The sequence below is a fragment of the Sesamum indicum genome, linkage group LG9 (genome assembly GCF_000512975.1).
Source record: "Sesamum indicum cultivar Zhongzhi No. 13 linkage group LG9, S_indicum_v1.0, whole genome shotgun sequence".
In the NCBI taxonomy this organism is placed as follows: domain Eukaryota; kingdom Viridiplantae; phylum Streptophyta; class Magnoliopsida; order Lamiales; family Pedaliaceae; genus Sesamum; species Sesamum indicum.
In genome coordinates, this window is record NC_026153.1 from 3,428,942 (window position 1) to 3,446,566 (window position 17,625).

The window sequence follows — 17,625 nt, forward strand, 5'->3', positions numbered from 1 at the left end:
TTGGCCTTGTTGGCGACCCTCTTCCCATTAATTAGTCCATTCGTTTTCACTGTGATCTCTTATGGTGTATGCTTTCAATGAAAACATCCCTACAGGTCACTAAGTGAAATGATAGACAGGTAGTCACGAAAGCGAAGCCAAGGAGTCAAAGAATATCTTTGTATGAACAATTTACTTCCAAAATATATTTACACAGAGATTAAGCTAGAGTATATGAAGTGCTTCTTCATCAGGATGTAAGGTCCATATCCCTGTTTCGTTTTGCTCTTTCTTTACAGGATAACGAAACTGGTAGGAATACGCACCAAACCCCCTCCGCCTAGACACAGGCGGGTGTCACAAGGAAAATAAAGGAAAAGTATATACTAACTTCTGCTGTATCTATATTTGATACTTGAGAGGATATAAAACCAAAAGTAATCCATTCAAACTGCTTGTATATCATGTATTGTTGGCTGCATACGCGTCTTCAGTTGGCTTGAAGTATCTTTCCATGATTTTCTTCCTCAACAACTGGGACAAGATTCTCATCAGTGGATAAAAATCAGTAAAGCTTTATATGAACCTTAAATTTTAGTTAAACAAAGACAAATATTAAAGAAAATGTGTAATTTTGTGCTAATGTTATCTTAATATTCGAAGTCCGCATACAGTGACATTAGAAAAATAATCCCATATTCTGCTACTAAACGTAGATTACCTTCACGAGCATTGGATGAAAGTGGGACCGGGGAGGAGTTAGCACTGGCGGGGCGGTAAATTTCTGAAGAACGAGCCTTGGTTGAAATGCTGCGAAGCAGGGGTGCAGAACTTGTAATCTTTGATGAGACGGGAGTAGAAGATGAGCTTGCAGCCTTTGCCATTGAGTTGGAGGGCTCATCATGCCAGAAAAATGAAGTGACAGCTTCTTTCACCTTCTCCACCACCCCACTGTCTCCAGTGCTTCTCCTTGGACTTATGGCCTCTGTTATAGCTTGCGAAAGTGCTCTTTCGTCTTCTCCAGGCTCCAGCTTATTCATGAAATACTCCTTTACAGAAATACCTTTGTCCCATTTCTGAGGACTGCTGGCATATTGCCTCAGATCTCCTGAATTTTCGCCTGCTTTCTTGGCTTCATACCCTGGATTTGCTGGAACACTAAAATGCACAGTGTTCCTTGCTCTTTCTTGTCCTCCACCTTCAGTCTGAGTAGGAACATTGGCAGCTGACTCTTGTGCTTCAGGAGTTGTAATAGCAAGGCCAGCAATCTTCGATGCAAGTTTGTCGGTTGCATCAGACACAGCAGCATATGCTGGTCCCAGTTTTTCAGATACAGCTTCAGTCACGGTGTTGTTTGGACTAACGAGTACATAATCTTCTTTTGCAGCTTCATGTTTAATACGGTTTGGCACCATATGGTTCTGAGAAACGACAGGCACCGCTCGTGGATGCTGCCGTGCAGTCTCTTTTAAGCTCTCTGGTGCTGTTTCTGACTCATACACTGAATGTAAATCAGAAAAAAAAAAAAAACAAGGTGAACCATGATAATTATGAGAATCATAGTAGTAGTACTTTATATCAAGTTAGAAAGAGTAAAAATCACTTGGTGCTCCAAGATATTCAGGATCATCATCGAGTTCATCATCATCTTCCTCCAAGGTAACACCCCATGCAGGAGTAGTGTTATCGTCGTTGAGCTCGCTTCCATGTTTCTTCCTGCCACTCAGACTGTGCCTCAACTTCTTAGCTCTCTCCTTTACTTTGGAAAGAACAGACTTCCTGCCGTGGGAAGCTGGGCTCAGAAACTCTTCTTGATCATGATTTATTCCCGGCACAGGAGATGGGCTTGTTGACCAGTTTGTCTCATCAACTGCAGGTTAAGAGCAACAACAGTCTCATGGAGTATAAATTAAATCTATTAATAAAGAGTATTATTGGACTAATTAGACTTTATTTTCTGATGAAATTTCATATGTTATATATATATATATATTATAGTATTATTAAAGCATAAATAAGTTTGAAATATTTTATGTTTCTTAACTCCTCGAGAAGACAAAAATATGGAGAAAATTAATATCATTGTTTAAATAAAATATATCTAATAAGTGAATGATACGACGGAATTTTCAAAATTAAGTACTAACCAATGTATTTTATGATGATGTGCATTCTATCTAGTTTATTTGTAAATCCCAATATTTCTGAGGTTGAATTTACTTTTACTTGATTTTTCTTACATAAATGATCGAACATATATTCCAATAAATATGTCGAAAATATTAAAACACATATTTGTTTCTATGCAAGAAAATACGCATTATATTAAATAGTATTTCCCTTACGAGAATTAAAATTTTGATAAAATCGTTGCATTTTACATTTAACACGACATGTTTTACTGAAACCTAATATTTGTGGTAAGTGCGGACAATACGCATGCATTTTATTAGTCTATACTTTGATCCCACCACCTCTTTGCCTTCTTCATAATTATAGTGAGATGAAGAGAAGAGCATGACGATGATGAAATCCTCATAGGAAAGAATGAGAGCAGTAGTATGTCGGATTGAATTTTTTATTATAGTTTTTGTTATATCTTCTATTTCATTGCATATATATATCATACGTATAAAGATTACATCATAAATTTTATTTAAATTTTTTTTATACATGCATTGTGATATATATTAAATAGAATCACAATAAAAAAATCCAATGAATCCGATAGTAGGTACCTCTTAGGAGCTGCTCAAAAGTTGGTGAAGATGGAGGTAGTCTAGACATGTTAGGGCTGTCACAAGATCTTCGTGACCTTTCAAGTTGAGCCATTATATAAAATGTTTGTATTTTTATGTACCAATCTTGAAAGTAAGTGAGAGGAGACATATATATATATATGTATATAAGAGCATGCACCGTATTTCAAGGCATGCTTTCGGGTCTCCTTAATGGACTATATTTTGAAACCTCTCTTATTACACCTTAACCAAGAGACTTGCATTTGTGTCGGTTACCAAAATATATGCGTATGATGACCCACCTACACAATTAATTACCTGAAATAGAAATTTACTATCTTTCTGCAAATTACTGCTTCTTTTTCTAGTTTGTGGGTCTTGCATTTCTAATACTAGCCACCTTCGTACGCGGTTCCAGCAACAACACGTGCATTGCCTCTGGTGCTTTTTCCCTCCAAACCTTTTTTGGCCAATTTCCCCCCCTCGAATGGCCTATTAAAGCACTTGCTCATTCTGTTCAAATATATCATCGGCACAAAAAATGTAACAAATATTTAAGATATGGGATATAAACATAATAACTATTTTGAAAAGCATGAGATCATTATTTGCTAAACGCCGTAAAATATGGGACTAAGAATACAATTAATTCTTGTTGCATAGATAAATGAGTAATATGTTGGGTTGTGCAAGCTGATGCACATAACGGATCAATTTTTAAGTGTACCATAAGAAGGATAAATCAAAGGTTTCAAATTTCTTTATTTCAGATGTTGTGTTAAAGTGTGTGTATATATATATATAAGCACGAATACCTTCGTTTAATAGAATATTTTTGGTCTAGAAAGTCTCAAATTCTGAATCTTCCGCTGTGCGAATTTCCTGAGAAACAAAGTCATAGGCACGTAGGTTCAAGGCCAAACCGACTACTCCAAGAGCACTCATCCATAAACCGGTTTCTGCTACAAATAACATAAAGAAATATAGGCCAAACCGACTACTCCAAGAGCACTCATCCATAAACCGGTTTCTGCTACAAATAACATAAAGAAATATAAGGATCTTCACTTTCACTAGTAGGACCAAGATTGTCCGTTGATTTCTTTATCCCATACCTGAGTTAGAGAAAAACAAACCTAGAAGCTTTCTTGGATTGAGAAGGCAGGGATGAAAGATCAGAGGCTAAGGCCTGGCGAGTAGCAAACGGAGATGAGTTTAGTCACACACTTAAGGTTAAACTCAATATGAAAACACGTATCTCTATTTTTTTTTATTAAATTACAGACATAACTTCTAAGAGGGTGTAAGAATAATGTACCTCATGAAGAAGTATATTTGTAATTTTTTGTCACTGAATAGGACATGTATTTGTACAACTACAACTTCAAAGATGTATATATAACTTTGTAATTCATGTTACATGCATAATGTATATATATCCGTATGCTTCGATCTATATTTATATTTATTTCTATATCTTTATAAACATGTAGCTAATGTTCCAGTGAATAGTTTCATTTGTTCTCCTCTTTCATGGTCACGCCATAGAACACTGTTGTTTTCTATGATAGAGACAAGATTTCACAGTTTGCAAAGGATTGATGAGTGCTGAGTGATGTTTGATGCAAAGCAAAGATGGTGGTAGCTCATTACCATTACTTATAGGGTAATTACCATCAACTTTCTTAAAATATTTATCTTAATTAGGGACTCAGTTTCAGTGCTGTATGACTTTTTATGTGCAATCTAGATTGACCAAGTTTAGCCTGTTGGTCATGTTTTAATGAAAAATACAAGTGACACATTCAACCTTAAAAAAATAAGAGATTATACTGATTAGTTTATCATAAAAAATAAATAGAAACATAGCAAAGACGAACGAATTGAGCTAGTTGTTGAATGACTGTTAAAATAAAAAATATTAATAGTTTCTCAAACAATGAGGAATTGTTTATAATTATATCATATACTAGAAGAACTCCTTTTAATATATCTTTATTTATAAGCATGTAGCACTCTTTTGTTGATTTCATTTCTTTATATTTTGGATCGTGTTAAATTGCACAAGATAAATAATATTTGAATTTGTAAATAGTGCAAATTCACTCTATACGTTCAAACGAGTTGGAGTTCTCTCAACCTTCCAAAATCCAACCTCCTAAAATGAACTACTGATCACACATTTATACTGTTTGGTAAATAAGAAAAGTCATCTTCTCATCTAGCTCGAAAACATGCGTGCTCGCTGGACGATCTCAATGACGGCCACATTTTTTCACCAGATCTGTATTTAGGCCCTGAGGATGAAAGAACGTGAGACTTGTCGTGTTCGTTCCCGATAACGATCCTCTAACGCTTAAATTAGTATGGTCGAGATAAAAACATGTGAGCTGATAAAAATAGGTTGAAAATTATAAAATGCCAATTACCTTAAATGATGTGTATCGGGATGTTTATAGGGCCTAAGTATACACTATTGCTTGGGCCACATGTCGCACTCTACCGCACCAATGTCCATGATCGGATGGTTCCTCCTTTGTCTGCGATTCGGATCTTCTCCTCGGGTATAATGGTGAGTCGGGTATCCTCAAACCCAACCCGATAACTTAATCCACGGGGCTTCATCAGCTATTACTAAATTACCCCTCATTAAGGGTAGTTTGGTACTTTCATAAAAAAATTGGCGTATCCCTCATCATCTTCATTGACCATATTGCATGAATTTTCATTTGTCGGAACTAAATCTAAAAGCTTTTTGGAGGGTATTTTAGCATTTTCACCTCGTAGCTATCTCATTGATAGATTCCTTGATCGCGTCCCGTTCATTTCTCCTATCCAAATCATTAATACTACTGTAGAGTGATGCTGAAATTTTCAGATCACATAGTTTCTTTTGCTACCCTCCGCTTGTTTTTCAGTCTTAATTTGTGAGTTGAGCTTTGTTGTTGTGTTGAAAACATTTAGAAACAAGAAGAGGCCCCAATGATTTGTAACAGTGTAAACCTCAATTGCTTAATTGGACGGCTTCCACGTAACCTTTCTGGCAAAGTTGGGTAACAACAAGCATTTCAAATCAACTGATAAACACCAGAGATGCACATTGAACCACGTTTAACGTAGAAGCAACAGTAGATAGATGGTCGTACCGAGACGTAGAGGCCAGTCAGCAAAAAGGAGACCAAATTGGCTACTTCATCCGCCATACTTCAGTGCTCATTCGTATCTGGCCCAAAAATGACCACTGCTTTGTTTGTACACCAATTATACCAAGTCGATTTAGGAAATTCGATATACACATGGTAAAGCAAAAGCGGGTGAAAATTTCATTGGCCGAGTACGGGAGTTAGTTTTCGTCGTTGCAAAGACATGTATCTAGAGCCAACTAAGATAAGCTTTATAGCAACCACAACCGACAGGGAGGAAAGCCAGCTCTCAGCCAATATGCGATTCAGTATATAGGACATGTTACAAAGGTGAACAGGGCCTTGCAACAATTTCTCCATGTTTTTGGAGTCCAGATTGAATACTGAAATATAGCTTCAATCAAATTCCTATCCGACTCTGATAGCAGACCATTCTGCGAAAATAGTTATAGTACATTACGTCGAATGTTACAGTTTTGGGGATTCATCAGAACAGTGTTCAAGAGGAGGCAACTTTGCGAAAATCGGAACACTACAATTGCACCGCAATTTACAAACAAAGTGTATTTACACAATCAATCATAAATTGCGTCAAGAAAGATATAAAATGAAATTCTTTTTGAAAAGAAATACAGCACTTTGAACCAGTTGAGCAAACGTTGCCTCCGAAGCTTTCAGGGTTTCCGCAGGAGGAACCAACACTTGAACAAGATTCTAATTCATTCCCATCGCGTAATACCATAGTATCACATTCATGTTGCCAGGTTCTACAAAATCAAGAAGCCAGTACATTCTGGCACCAAAAGTGCACATAATCAATAATTAGGAACAAGTCACAACACATGGAACAATGTGAAAATTCATAACTCGGCCAGAACGAAACCAACCTCATCAAAAACCCTACAACATGTGCCACCTTAAGAGCAGCATTGCAGAAAACAGTAAATGTACGAACAGATCTAAAAAAATTTCAAGGCTCTTCAACCACAATACAATGTGGTTTAAAAATATCCACCAAATATAAAATAGTTTAAGCATCATTATTATTTGGTTCTTCCGCAATACATTGATCTTTTTTATAAATATAAAGCACTGTGCAAAAGGAATAAAATTGTGCAAAAAGCACTGTCAATGGTTAAATATAGAAGCATAACATACTATAGTATTACAAGTTTAATAGTTACATCTTATAGATGTAAAGAAACCATGTTTGCAAGTTAGAACAGATTTAAAAATTAAAACAGCTTTAAGAGCGTCCAAAGTTTCCACCTCATGATTTTAGCTAGTTAGCTCTAAATCCCAAAACAACACAGCCAGATTAAGATTTCCACATCAACAAACCTTTTTCACCAATAAATTAGTTCAAATGCAAGTACAAACTATAAGCCAAGGAAGTAATCAGCAATGAAATATTGTATCCAGTTAAGCACAAATACAGAAAGATTATCATTAAGATGGGGGGAAAATCCTTTTAAGTAAACCTTTGTTATTATTTATTCAAGGGGAAAAAACACAACGGAGCTGAAATTAATATGATCTCTGGTATTCAGTGTATCTTTTACCGCAAAGAAAAATTGGTATTTAGACACAAAATCCTACTAAGGGATTGTTTCGAATATTGTATCCAGAAACCTCCATTGTTGGAACAAAATCATTGGGGATCTCACCAGACATGCATACATATACATGGTCAGTATCAGTCTTCTTTTCTAACAAACAAGCATCACATGCCCTGAGTGCGCATTAGGTCAAGCAGGAAAGAGATTCTTTTCGAACATCATACAAGTTTGAAACTAAAACATGTACAGAAACCAGATAACGGAATCAGTAACCAGGATGGAGAGATCCGGGGAGACCCACGATGGAGAGAACCATAAACAAGGTTCAGAGGATCAAAGCTCTGGGTCAGATCTGAGCTTAGGAATTGTAAAGAAGGTACCTTTTCCCCAAAAAAAAGTCACTAACCTTAAAAAGAGGCAAAATATCTCCTTTCAGATAACTTCTTGTAAAGTATGGTTCTAATTTTTTCCTAAAATACTAGGATCCCTATCTGAAATCTAACAAATCACTCAACAATTTCCACATCGGAAATCTAACTACCACAGACAGAAGAATAGCAGACAATATCATTGACGTCTTTCTACAAGAACCAGAACTGCTTGAGTTTCTGGTTGATGTAGTCCATACAATCCAGAAATTGAAAACAGGGAAACAAAACTAACCTGGAAATTCCTAGAGAAGTTGGGAGACAGTTACCAAAACTTGCTTCACAAGAACCGTTTTCTATCCGTTGGTTTCAGGATCTGAAATGAGCACATCAAACTCTCGTCAACACTCATCATAGCACCAGCATTATCAAATTCGCCGCAATAGTTAGGAGCTGAAAATATTGTAACAAGCTGCCTTTCAGCAAAAAATTCATATCCATCTTCTACAACCTGCCCGAGAAAGCATCTAAATATCAGACTACACTCCATAGAATTACCAGTTAGGTGGTTTCAGAAAAATAAGAGAGAGTGAGAGAGAATACCACCTGATGAGCACGACAAACAAGGTCCATATCATGCTGCATGAGAAATTCAGCCACCTTATCTGGACCAAAAGTGTACGAGACTCCCCTGTCATTCATCCCCCAACCTTTAATTTCTCTACTAGGGTCAGACCAAAGTAAATCACAAAGCAGACCAGTGTCAGGAATATCTGTTGGACGAGGTAAATTTCTTATTTGATCCAAGTTTGTTAGATCAGGAGAAAGACCACCGTGCATGCAGAGTATCTTATCATCTATAAGAGCTGCCACAGGAAGGCAGTTAAAACAGTCAGTGAAAACTTTCCAGAGCCTCACATTGAAACGGCGTTTACACTCATCATAGAATCCATATATCCTATTAATAGAAGCGCATTCATGATTCCCTCTTAAGAGGAAAAAATTCTCAGGGTATTTGATTTTGTAGGCAAGAAGAAGGCATATTGTTTCTAAACTCTGTTTGCCGCGGTCTACATAGTCCCCCAAGAATAGATAATTGGCCTCCGGAGGAAATCCCCCATATTCAAAAAGCCTTAGAAGATCCCCATATTGCCCATGAATGTCACCTGAAATCCAGAAAGAAATTTTTGGAATCACGATATTCTCAGATTTTAGAAAAGAAGATATAGTGATAAAAGAAAGAAGACAGAAAGACAATATTGAAAACTCCCACGAAAACCAAAAGTCCAATTTAAGGTTGATACTCAGTATCAAAGGAGCAAGAGGCAGAAAAACAATTATAACTTCAAGTTTTCAACCAAGGGAAACAATACTGATTAGAGAATTATTTGACTTTTCTACCAATAGCGAATTCCGTGCTTAATAATCTCCACAGGTACCAATCAAGGAGAGACAGACTCTACCAATAACAAAAAGGAAATGCATTGAGAGCAAGCAATTTGCCAGTAATTGATTCCCAAACACTAAGAAGAAATGACATTTTCCAACTCATGGATAATAGCAGAATACCAAACCCTGAGGACAACCAGAGAGACCGAGAAATCATAGAGTTCTAAAATTGTAGGTAAGAAATCCAGGCTCAAAAAGGACGACACAAAAATAAAGTATATACCCAAGTCCAACGAAGATGGAAAGTAGACATAATGTTTAGAAATATAATAGTCACCTAAAATCAGAGAAGGCATATTTATCTTGCTTTGTGTCAAAATAAACGAAACCGTCAATTTTCTCACAAGGCTCCTGTTACAGGAATGTTTCAAGTAAATGCTTTAGCTAGTTCATCAAACATGGCACTAGAATGGGAAATAGAAATCCATGAGAAACCATGATTTGAAGTGTGAACATTTGTTTTATTTCACTTAAAAATAGGCAGAACTAATATATCACCATTCTTACATGTTAAAAGCATCACAAATTCATCATTGTCAACTGTAACACCATGATAACTCGTACACCCATATATAAAAATCTGAGTGCATGCAAACCCGCAGCAGGGACAAGTTCAAGTTAAAATTCAGATTATGAAATCTTTGCAAATATATATTGTAACAAAATAACTTCACAATTGAATCAATACAGCTTAGGTCCTTCTTTCTACTAATAATTAAAATCACATTAATAATGTGGCCTTAATAAAAGAAGTAAAGCAGAATCACGACTCCCCAAATAAAAATAGCCAAAACCATCAAAATAGAGTTTTGACTTTGAACTTTTTTTGCATTAGTATTTCCCCTTCAAAACAAGCTTAATACGTTGCAAGGAAGGGGGGAAAAAGAAGAAAAAGAAGAAACAAAAGATTAAAAGAGAATTCGTAACAGGATCCAAATAAAATAAAATACGACCAAGTAAACTAAACTACCAAAGGGAAAGAAGCAATTTGCAGCTCACGATATATGTTTATTGTTCATACGAAATACAGAATTTTGTTCCTCCTCCTCCCATGGATAACACCACAGCGTATACCATTTTTCCACATTAAAACCAACTTTAACAAGTCATTAACAAGGCAAAATTTTACAAGCTGGGGGGAGGGAAAAGAAAAAGGAATACCGCAGATCTTGATAGGGGCCTCGAGCTCGAGGAGATTGGGCTGGGACAGGAAGATTTCACGCGCCGTCGTACAGAGAGCGCGGATTTCATTATCGGAGAGCTGTACCTGGCGCACAGTCCTCGCATTCCGAAACTCCAACAAGCGATTGATAATGTCATCTAAGACGGCAGGCTCTATCCCCTGCCCATTGGCCGCCATCTCTATCCGTCTCTTGTGATATCAACCTTTAAAGTTCACTGACAAATAGCAAACCCTAGATTTCCCAAAAACAATTATTAAAACCAAAAATTCCAAATTTTTCAGGGTTTCAATCCGTTGTCAGCGTAAACAAGAAAGAAGAAAATAATGTATGGATAATATAGCAAATATCGATTTGGGCACGAATTGAAAAAAGATGTTGAGGCTCTGAGGAATTTCGGGCTGCAACTCCGGTGCCGTGGGAGGCCTATACGTCATGTAAAGAGTAGGAATATATCGATTTATAGCCACGAATGATCGGATTTGATGGCAACAATATCGACAAAACTAGAAGAGAATCGTCGGAGTCGATGAACCCACCGCCCTCTTGGGGCTATCTATGCTACTGTGGATGGAGATTTTTGGACAGGACGTCCTCCCCCTTTCTTGAGGGACTTAGGCTCCGTTGTTCTCTTCTCCATTCTATGAGCTGTGTGCTTATGCCAAGTGACAATTCGAATGGTTGAATTCAAATTCTAGGGTTCCAATGAATATTCAACCCTATATCAAATTTCTTGGAAATATTAAATTATAGGACTGAGTTCGAGAAGATTATACACTATTTATCCTCAAACTTTACTACTAATTCGGTATTGGTCCTTATACAATCAAATATACAAATTTTGATCCCCAAACTGTCAATATTAATAAAAAAATTGTCTTTTCTTTTAAATATCCATTAAAATGAATGAAAAAAATAGCCGAAGAGCCCCACAGCCTGACCATCTTCCCCTCGGCTTCATGTTGCAACTTGCAAATTAGTTAACACTAATTACAAATATATTAGGTCTTTTTTTTTTTTCATTCAATTTAAAGAATAAAAAAAGAGTAATTTCGTCAAAAATTTGACAATGGGAAGAATTAAAATTATCACATTTAAGAAATTACTAGTAAAATTTGAGGGGGAGGGGGGGAATGTAATTCTCCACACCTGAGTTTGGTTCCTGTTCTAAGTCATTTTTATTATTAGTTTTAGTCAATTTCTAGTTGAATAAAAAATCCACAATCTTTCTCGGAGGCATCATTTTGCCCTACTTTGAACAGTTCAAAGTTAGATAAAAAGAAATTATCTATTTTTACTCCTTTCATATTCCTCTCTAATACTTACTTATTACTGCAATCTAATAAATAGAAATGACAGTAGCTATTGTAGCGTTTTGGTCCAATATTTTTAATTTTTTTTTTATATTTTTCTAAGGTCGCACGCTTATTTAGTATTGATGCATATAAGTTAATGTACGGTCATTTTATGTTTGCGCATGTAGTGATGCTTGTCCACTACGGTAATCTTTTGGTCATGAATGTGCTCGAAAGAAGCACGATTTCAATTTTTGTGTTGTATTTGAACCGATGAATTTTTAGATGAAGATTTCAAATCCGTAACAAATTCATCCAACTGGACTTTCAAATATAGCCATACTTGATTTGAAATCCATCCTAATAACAAACAACAACTCATGAATGATTACTAAAATTGATTTTCCATGTAAAATACATAAACATCCAGAACATCAACCATTAAGCTATGAATCTGTCTTGGCTACTAATGGACCACACTCTTACAAACCTCTTGATTCTCAAGAGGTAAGCCATGCATACGGCTTCCACTGAATAGGACATTGTATATCTCTATCCCCAATAAACTGTATAAAAGCAGAAATTGCGACCTAAACGTTACCCGATCATGCAAATTCACAATCTTATTTCCGACCGGGCAAAGATGAGAGTGTAAGACATCTTATAAAAACCTCAAACAGGTTTTTGAGACTGCTTTCAGATCATGTGATTTCTTCAGATATCTTGACTCCAAACGCATTTGTTGATAACATGGCTGATGTCCGGCTATTTAGAACTGATATGCCAATGGAGAATGCTTGTAAAAGGTTGAGTGATGAATTAAACTCGATTGAAAAGATTCCATCTTCAAATGGTGAATAGATGAATACGGGCCTCTTTTTCTCTTCAGTTTCTTCCTGTACAAATTAAGCGAATGTATGGAAATCAGATATTACAATAAGCATGCACATTTTGGTATCATATATGCCCAAAAGGAAGTGTCATTTAAAACTAAAATGAGACGGGCTGATAGCAAGAATGCAAATTACCTGAGAGAAAAGCTTGAAGGTGCTCGACTGGGATTTTGCTAAATTAGATCTCTGGCTTGACTGATTGCTGTTAGCAAGAACTCTTATGCGACAACCAAGGTCCCAGCCTCCACAGTCACAAGATCCGCCTGATTTCCATCTTTCAATTAGCGGCCACGGTTCTCCGTTGCTGGGCATCCCATGATGACCACTAGGAAGTATAACTGTCAAGCTAAAAATGTCATTACTTGCAGATTCATTCCCTTTGTCATCTTTTGAATTTGAGCAGCTTTTGACTTCTTGAAATGGCTCATTTAGACCTATCACTGATAGCTTATTGAAGGTACCCCTCCACTGACCATCTTCTTTTGATTGTTCATCAACCCTTTCCAGAAACTTTACAACAATAGCAGCGAGCTCATCATCACCTGTTAATGGGCCTGATTTCTGATCTATGTCTTGTGTCCCCATAGAAGACAAAACAAACTCCCTCACACAAGATTTACTGACAGGACGTTTTCCATTTGAATTAGTGCACAGAATATCAGAAACCTTCATCTGTGCAACAATGTTCGGTATATAACCATGATTTCTGTCCTTGCATCCTTGATTTTTCCAAGAAGCATTCTTTTTCTTCATTTCATTGAAAGAGAAGAACGTATAAACCCATCTTGGAGCAGTTTTCTTAGAACTCAATTTTTTAACTGTTGCTGCTAAAATATTAGTGCAATTATCAACTGTAAATGTGAACAGAGGATTGCCATTCTTTACAGCTACTTGCAAGAGTGCTTGCATCATCACTAATCCATTCTTCTCTGCCTTATGGGTTCCAATAATATCATCTGTTTTGCAGCCCTTTAAATCGAATCTTATTTTAATTGAATGCAAAGCTGGAGATTCTCTTTGACTGCCTGATGATTTTTTGGTCTTATCAGTTTTCAATGGATTTCTCTCTGATGATCTGTCGAAGTCATGAGAGTCACTACCCCTTGGCTTCAATAACGGATCAAGAAGCCTTCGCAAAGGACTAGATCTAGATCTGCTGGTAGCATTTGATTTTTCACAAGTTGAATTGCTGGAACTAGCTGAAGTTGATGTTACCTTTGGATCATCTCTGGAAACTGGATATGGTATAGCTAATGAGTTTGAGCTGGAACTGTTGCAAATTCTACCCACACCAGAGCTGAAATGATGAGTTGGTGAGGAATTCTCAACCGTGGTGGAATCTGCAATACTCACTTTCACCTGAAAAACCTTTTCTTCAGCTAAGTTTCTCGGCTTTGAACCTGAATTCTTCTCTTCCAGTTTCTTTCTTATGCAGGGACTAATTTCACTTCCAGTCAATGGTATTGTCTGTTCCTTACCAGATGGGCAGTTAATACTCCTTATTTCTTTAGCGCAGGATTGCTTTACATGCGCACCCTTGGTCTTGCCACTTCCATCCGGAAGGGAGTGGAAACAAGCACAATCAGATGCAAACTCAATATGGCAGAAGTTTCCAGTATATCCTCTAGAGCAGCTGTGGCAATTTGCTTGCAAAGATCTATTGTTGTCCACTTTGAACTCAGATTTATGGTCTAGTGAAAAATGTCTGTTTCCTGTATCATCTGTTGACTCGAGCACTACTGGTCTGTGTCTCTCAGAGAAATCATGATCCGTAACAATAAAACTTGGAACCAGCCGTTCAGCCTTCAAAGCTTCCCTTTTTTGCATCCCATCATTCCCTTTTAAACCAGAAATGATAGAATCCTTTTCAAAATGCCGCCATCTTGTGCCAGGAACTCTCCCTTGGGCTGAATCTTTACTTTTTCTATCTATTAGCCCATTCAGAGTGTCCAGACTAGAAGACTGAGATGCCTGCAACACGCTCTGCTGCGCTTTCAAGGGATTAATTGAACAAGCTTTGCCGTCTGGGAACTTTACTCCATTTCCTGCGAGAAGTTTGGTGCTGCTAGAACAGCCTTCAGTTGGAGTTGCATTTGAATGGCATGACAATGCATGATGATTTACTCCCTGCTGATGAGGAAACAACATATTTTCTCTGCAACAATGGGACGACAACCCTTCCGAAGTGATAAATGACGAATTGTTGCTAGTAAATTGTGGGTGCTTGCTATTTATACCAGAGATGTGATTAGAGTTACATTGCCACTTCTCAAGCTGGTGCCAGTCAAGGACCCCAATGTTGAAAGGTTTCTCCTGGGGATTTTCTCCTTTCTCCAAAAAACTAGGCAAATATGACATGTACTTAACAACCTCTTCACTTCTACCTAACTTCCTTTCAACATGCTGCTTCTCATGGAACCCTTCAAAGTTTTTCGTATGTTTTGGAACTTGTGGATGGAAATCACCATAGAACCTTTCACACTTCTCAAAGTTCAATATGGATCCCAACTTCTCCCTTTGTTTTGCTTCGGGCAACAAACAAGTATTTAGTTCCCCCATTTTCTGTTCATTTGATTCTTCACCAGAATCTAAATGAAACTCCATATGGCTGGTCAAATGCAATTTTGCATAGTGTAGTATTAGATTCAACACTCAGAAGCTTCCTGTTTTTGGATAATTTATGAACACAGTCAAGAAACCAAATTAATAGTCTATGAAGAAAAGAGAAGTTAAAATGGTTTATTGATGAACAGGGAAACAACCAGGGAAGAGGAGAGAAGAACTGAATCTAAATGCATTCCCAGCAATATATACAGCTATAGAAACACACATAACCTCAAAATACTCTATATATTTATAAGATATATACACATGTGTATTCTTCAGCAGATAAACAAGTCCGCGAAAGAATACGATTTCTTTTCTGATAGCCAAAAGAGACAACTTAATATTTGTTGGCAATGTTGGTGAAGGATCTAGTGTCACACGCTAATCCACATGTAGACTGTATGCCGACCCAGTTTTATACATAGACCTGCCTCACATTTCAATCTACAGCAAATTGCCACACCAAGATGGCCCATATCCCAATTGATTGAACAAGCAAAGGCAGCATCATCATAAAGTAAATAAGTGTAGTTGTACTTGTACCGGAAAGAACAAACTAAACATTTCGTTTTTCTCGTGTCGCAACAGAAGAACAAATCAGGCTTATGCTACTTTCTTATACTCTTGGTAATCTGGAGAGCAGCAGGAACTTTAAAATTGCCATTGAGATCTGCTTCTTCCATTAGCACAAGCAAACAAAAGCACCGTTTGGTATATTTCCTTTCTCAAAATATATCAGTCAAAGAATGATCATTTTATCTGTGGTTGCAAACTGTGTAACTTCTACAATACCAATTTTATCCAATTAAAGCAGCAAGAAGACAGCTCTGGGCATGTGTAGACAAGGGAGAATCAGACAACATATGGAAAGCCAAGACTCTGTGGTGTGTACTGCTAAAATACTAACAAACCTGAACTGTGGGTTTTCTTCAAACATGTAACTCATAATAAAACACTGCAATTCTGGATCCAAAAAAATAAAATAAAAGACAGCAATTCAGTCACAGGTAGCCCCAACCCCAAACCCGAAATTTCAAAGATTCAACAGCTGAATTTCGGTAGTTAACTAAAAAAAATTAATTGGCTCAAAGCCACCAACTTCATTCCGACACAACATAATGCAGTGTTTTACGGCATCATCAGCAACAATGATGGTCAGAATGAATATTCTACAACGTAAGGAAGGAGACATCCCACCCTCATAAAGGACAAGTAATTTCAAGAAATACAAGAAACAATCACATACCCAGAAAGCGAAGCGACCAAATCAGGTTCTTGAAATTGAGTAGCTGACCTGCCACTGCCACTGCCACTGCCAGCAACAAACGAAAATAGAAAAGCAGGATGTCGGTGACGGTGAGGGTGAGGGTGGGAATAACAAGAACAATGTTAACTGGGACAAGGAGAAACCAAACTGACTTTTTTCTGGAGTTGTGCGGAATATGCAGCAGAAATCAGAATCACAAGCAGAGAAAGAATTGTGGGAAAAAAGGGTACACTTTTTTGAGTTTGAGAGCGTTGAGTGAAAAGCGACCATGGTTGGAGCTCACTTTGTTTACTGGGGAAAGGACGATCCAACGGCTGAAAAGGGAGGAGGGAGGGGTCATATCATAGTCATATAGAGAGAGAGAGAGAGGCTCCGGTTGGGCCCATACAGCCACTGGCTTTTGTACATTTACTTTATTAGGATACATTACATACAATGGTGGCCAAAAGCAGCCTACTTAATGAACCATGATTTTAGACTTTCTGCTCCTTTCCGGAGAACTCATAACTCATTTAAATAACTATAATTACACTTCCTTGTCTTCTTCCTTTTCTATGATTTCACGTTATTATATCTAAATTTTATTCAATTTGAAAAATTCATTCAAGTGCTTTTTTTACGTTTATCTTGTTCAATAAACACATATATTTGATACAAAAACTTATGGAATTTGTTGGGATCAGCAAGAAAATTAAGTAAAAATTTATATTTACGCTTAATTAATTTATTACTGACTTATTACAGGTCGATTAAACCTGCTCTAGACAAATTATTTTAATACATGTTCACATACTAGTACATGTGAAGAAGAACATTTTTATTCTTATAAAGATAGTTTGATCACGAAATATTTGTTTAATCTATAATAGATATGTAAATGGGAAATATCGATTTTCATTCAATATTTTTTGTTGATTCAATAAATTGCGTGAATTTTACTAACAAAAAGTCATAAATATTATATGCAATTTTTTAAACTATAAGGAGCTATGTATAATTATATCAAATTTTAAAAAATGAGGTTCTGATTATCCATTTAAATAATGTAAATTTATGAAAAGGCATCCGAAATAGCGTTAAAAAATAGTAGTGGAGCATATAGAAAGGATGATTCCTACATTATAAATCTGATGATGTGTTTGA

General features: G+C 36.7%; 3 protein-coding genes across 3 annotated transcripts; all 3 read right to left on the reverse strand.

The window, feature by feature from the left end:
- Window positions 143-2,830, reverse strand: LOC105170455. Its single transcript, XM_011091217.2, has 4 exons — window positions 2,718-2,830; window positions 1,583-1,849; window positions 701-1,480; window positions 143-513 (listed from the first exon to the last, which is right to left on the reverse strand). Exons 1-4 carry the CDS (start codon window positions 2,809-2,811, stop codon window positions 470-472), a joined length of 1,185 nt encoding a protein of 394 aa, XP_011089519.1. The 5' UTR covers window positions 2,812-2,830; the 3' UTR covers window positions 143-469.
- On the reverse strand, window positions 6,255-11,158 carry LOC105170456 (serine/threonine-protein phosphatase PP1 isozyme 2-like). The gene is made up of 4 exons (XM_011091219.2): window positions 10,401-11,158; window positions 8,397-8,956; window positions 8,086-8,301; window positions 6,255-6,656 (listed from the first exon to the last, which is right to left on the reverse strand). Exons 1-3 carry the CDS (start codon window positions 10,597-10,599, stop codon window positions 8,131-8,133), a joined length of 930 nt encoding a protein of 309 aa, XP_011089521.1. The 5' UTR covers window positions 10,600-11,158; the 3' UTR covers window positions 6,255-6,656; window positions 8,086-8,130.
- On the reverse strand, window positions 12,041-16,918 carry LOC105170457. The gene is made up of 3 exons (XM_011091220.2): window positions 16,462-16,918; window positions 12,744-15,271; window positions 12,041-12,611 (listed from the first exon to the last, which is right to left on the reverse strand). Exons 2-3 carry the CDS (start codon window positions 15,210-15,212, stop codon window positions 12,417-12,419), a joined length of 2,664 nt encoding a protein of 887 aa, XP_011089522.1. The 5' UTR covers window positions 15,213-15,271; window positions 16,462-16,918; the 3' UTR covers window positions 12,041-12,416.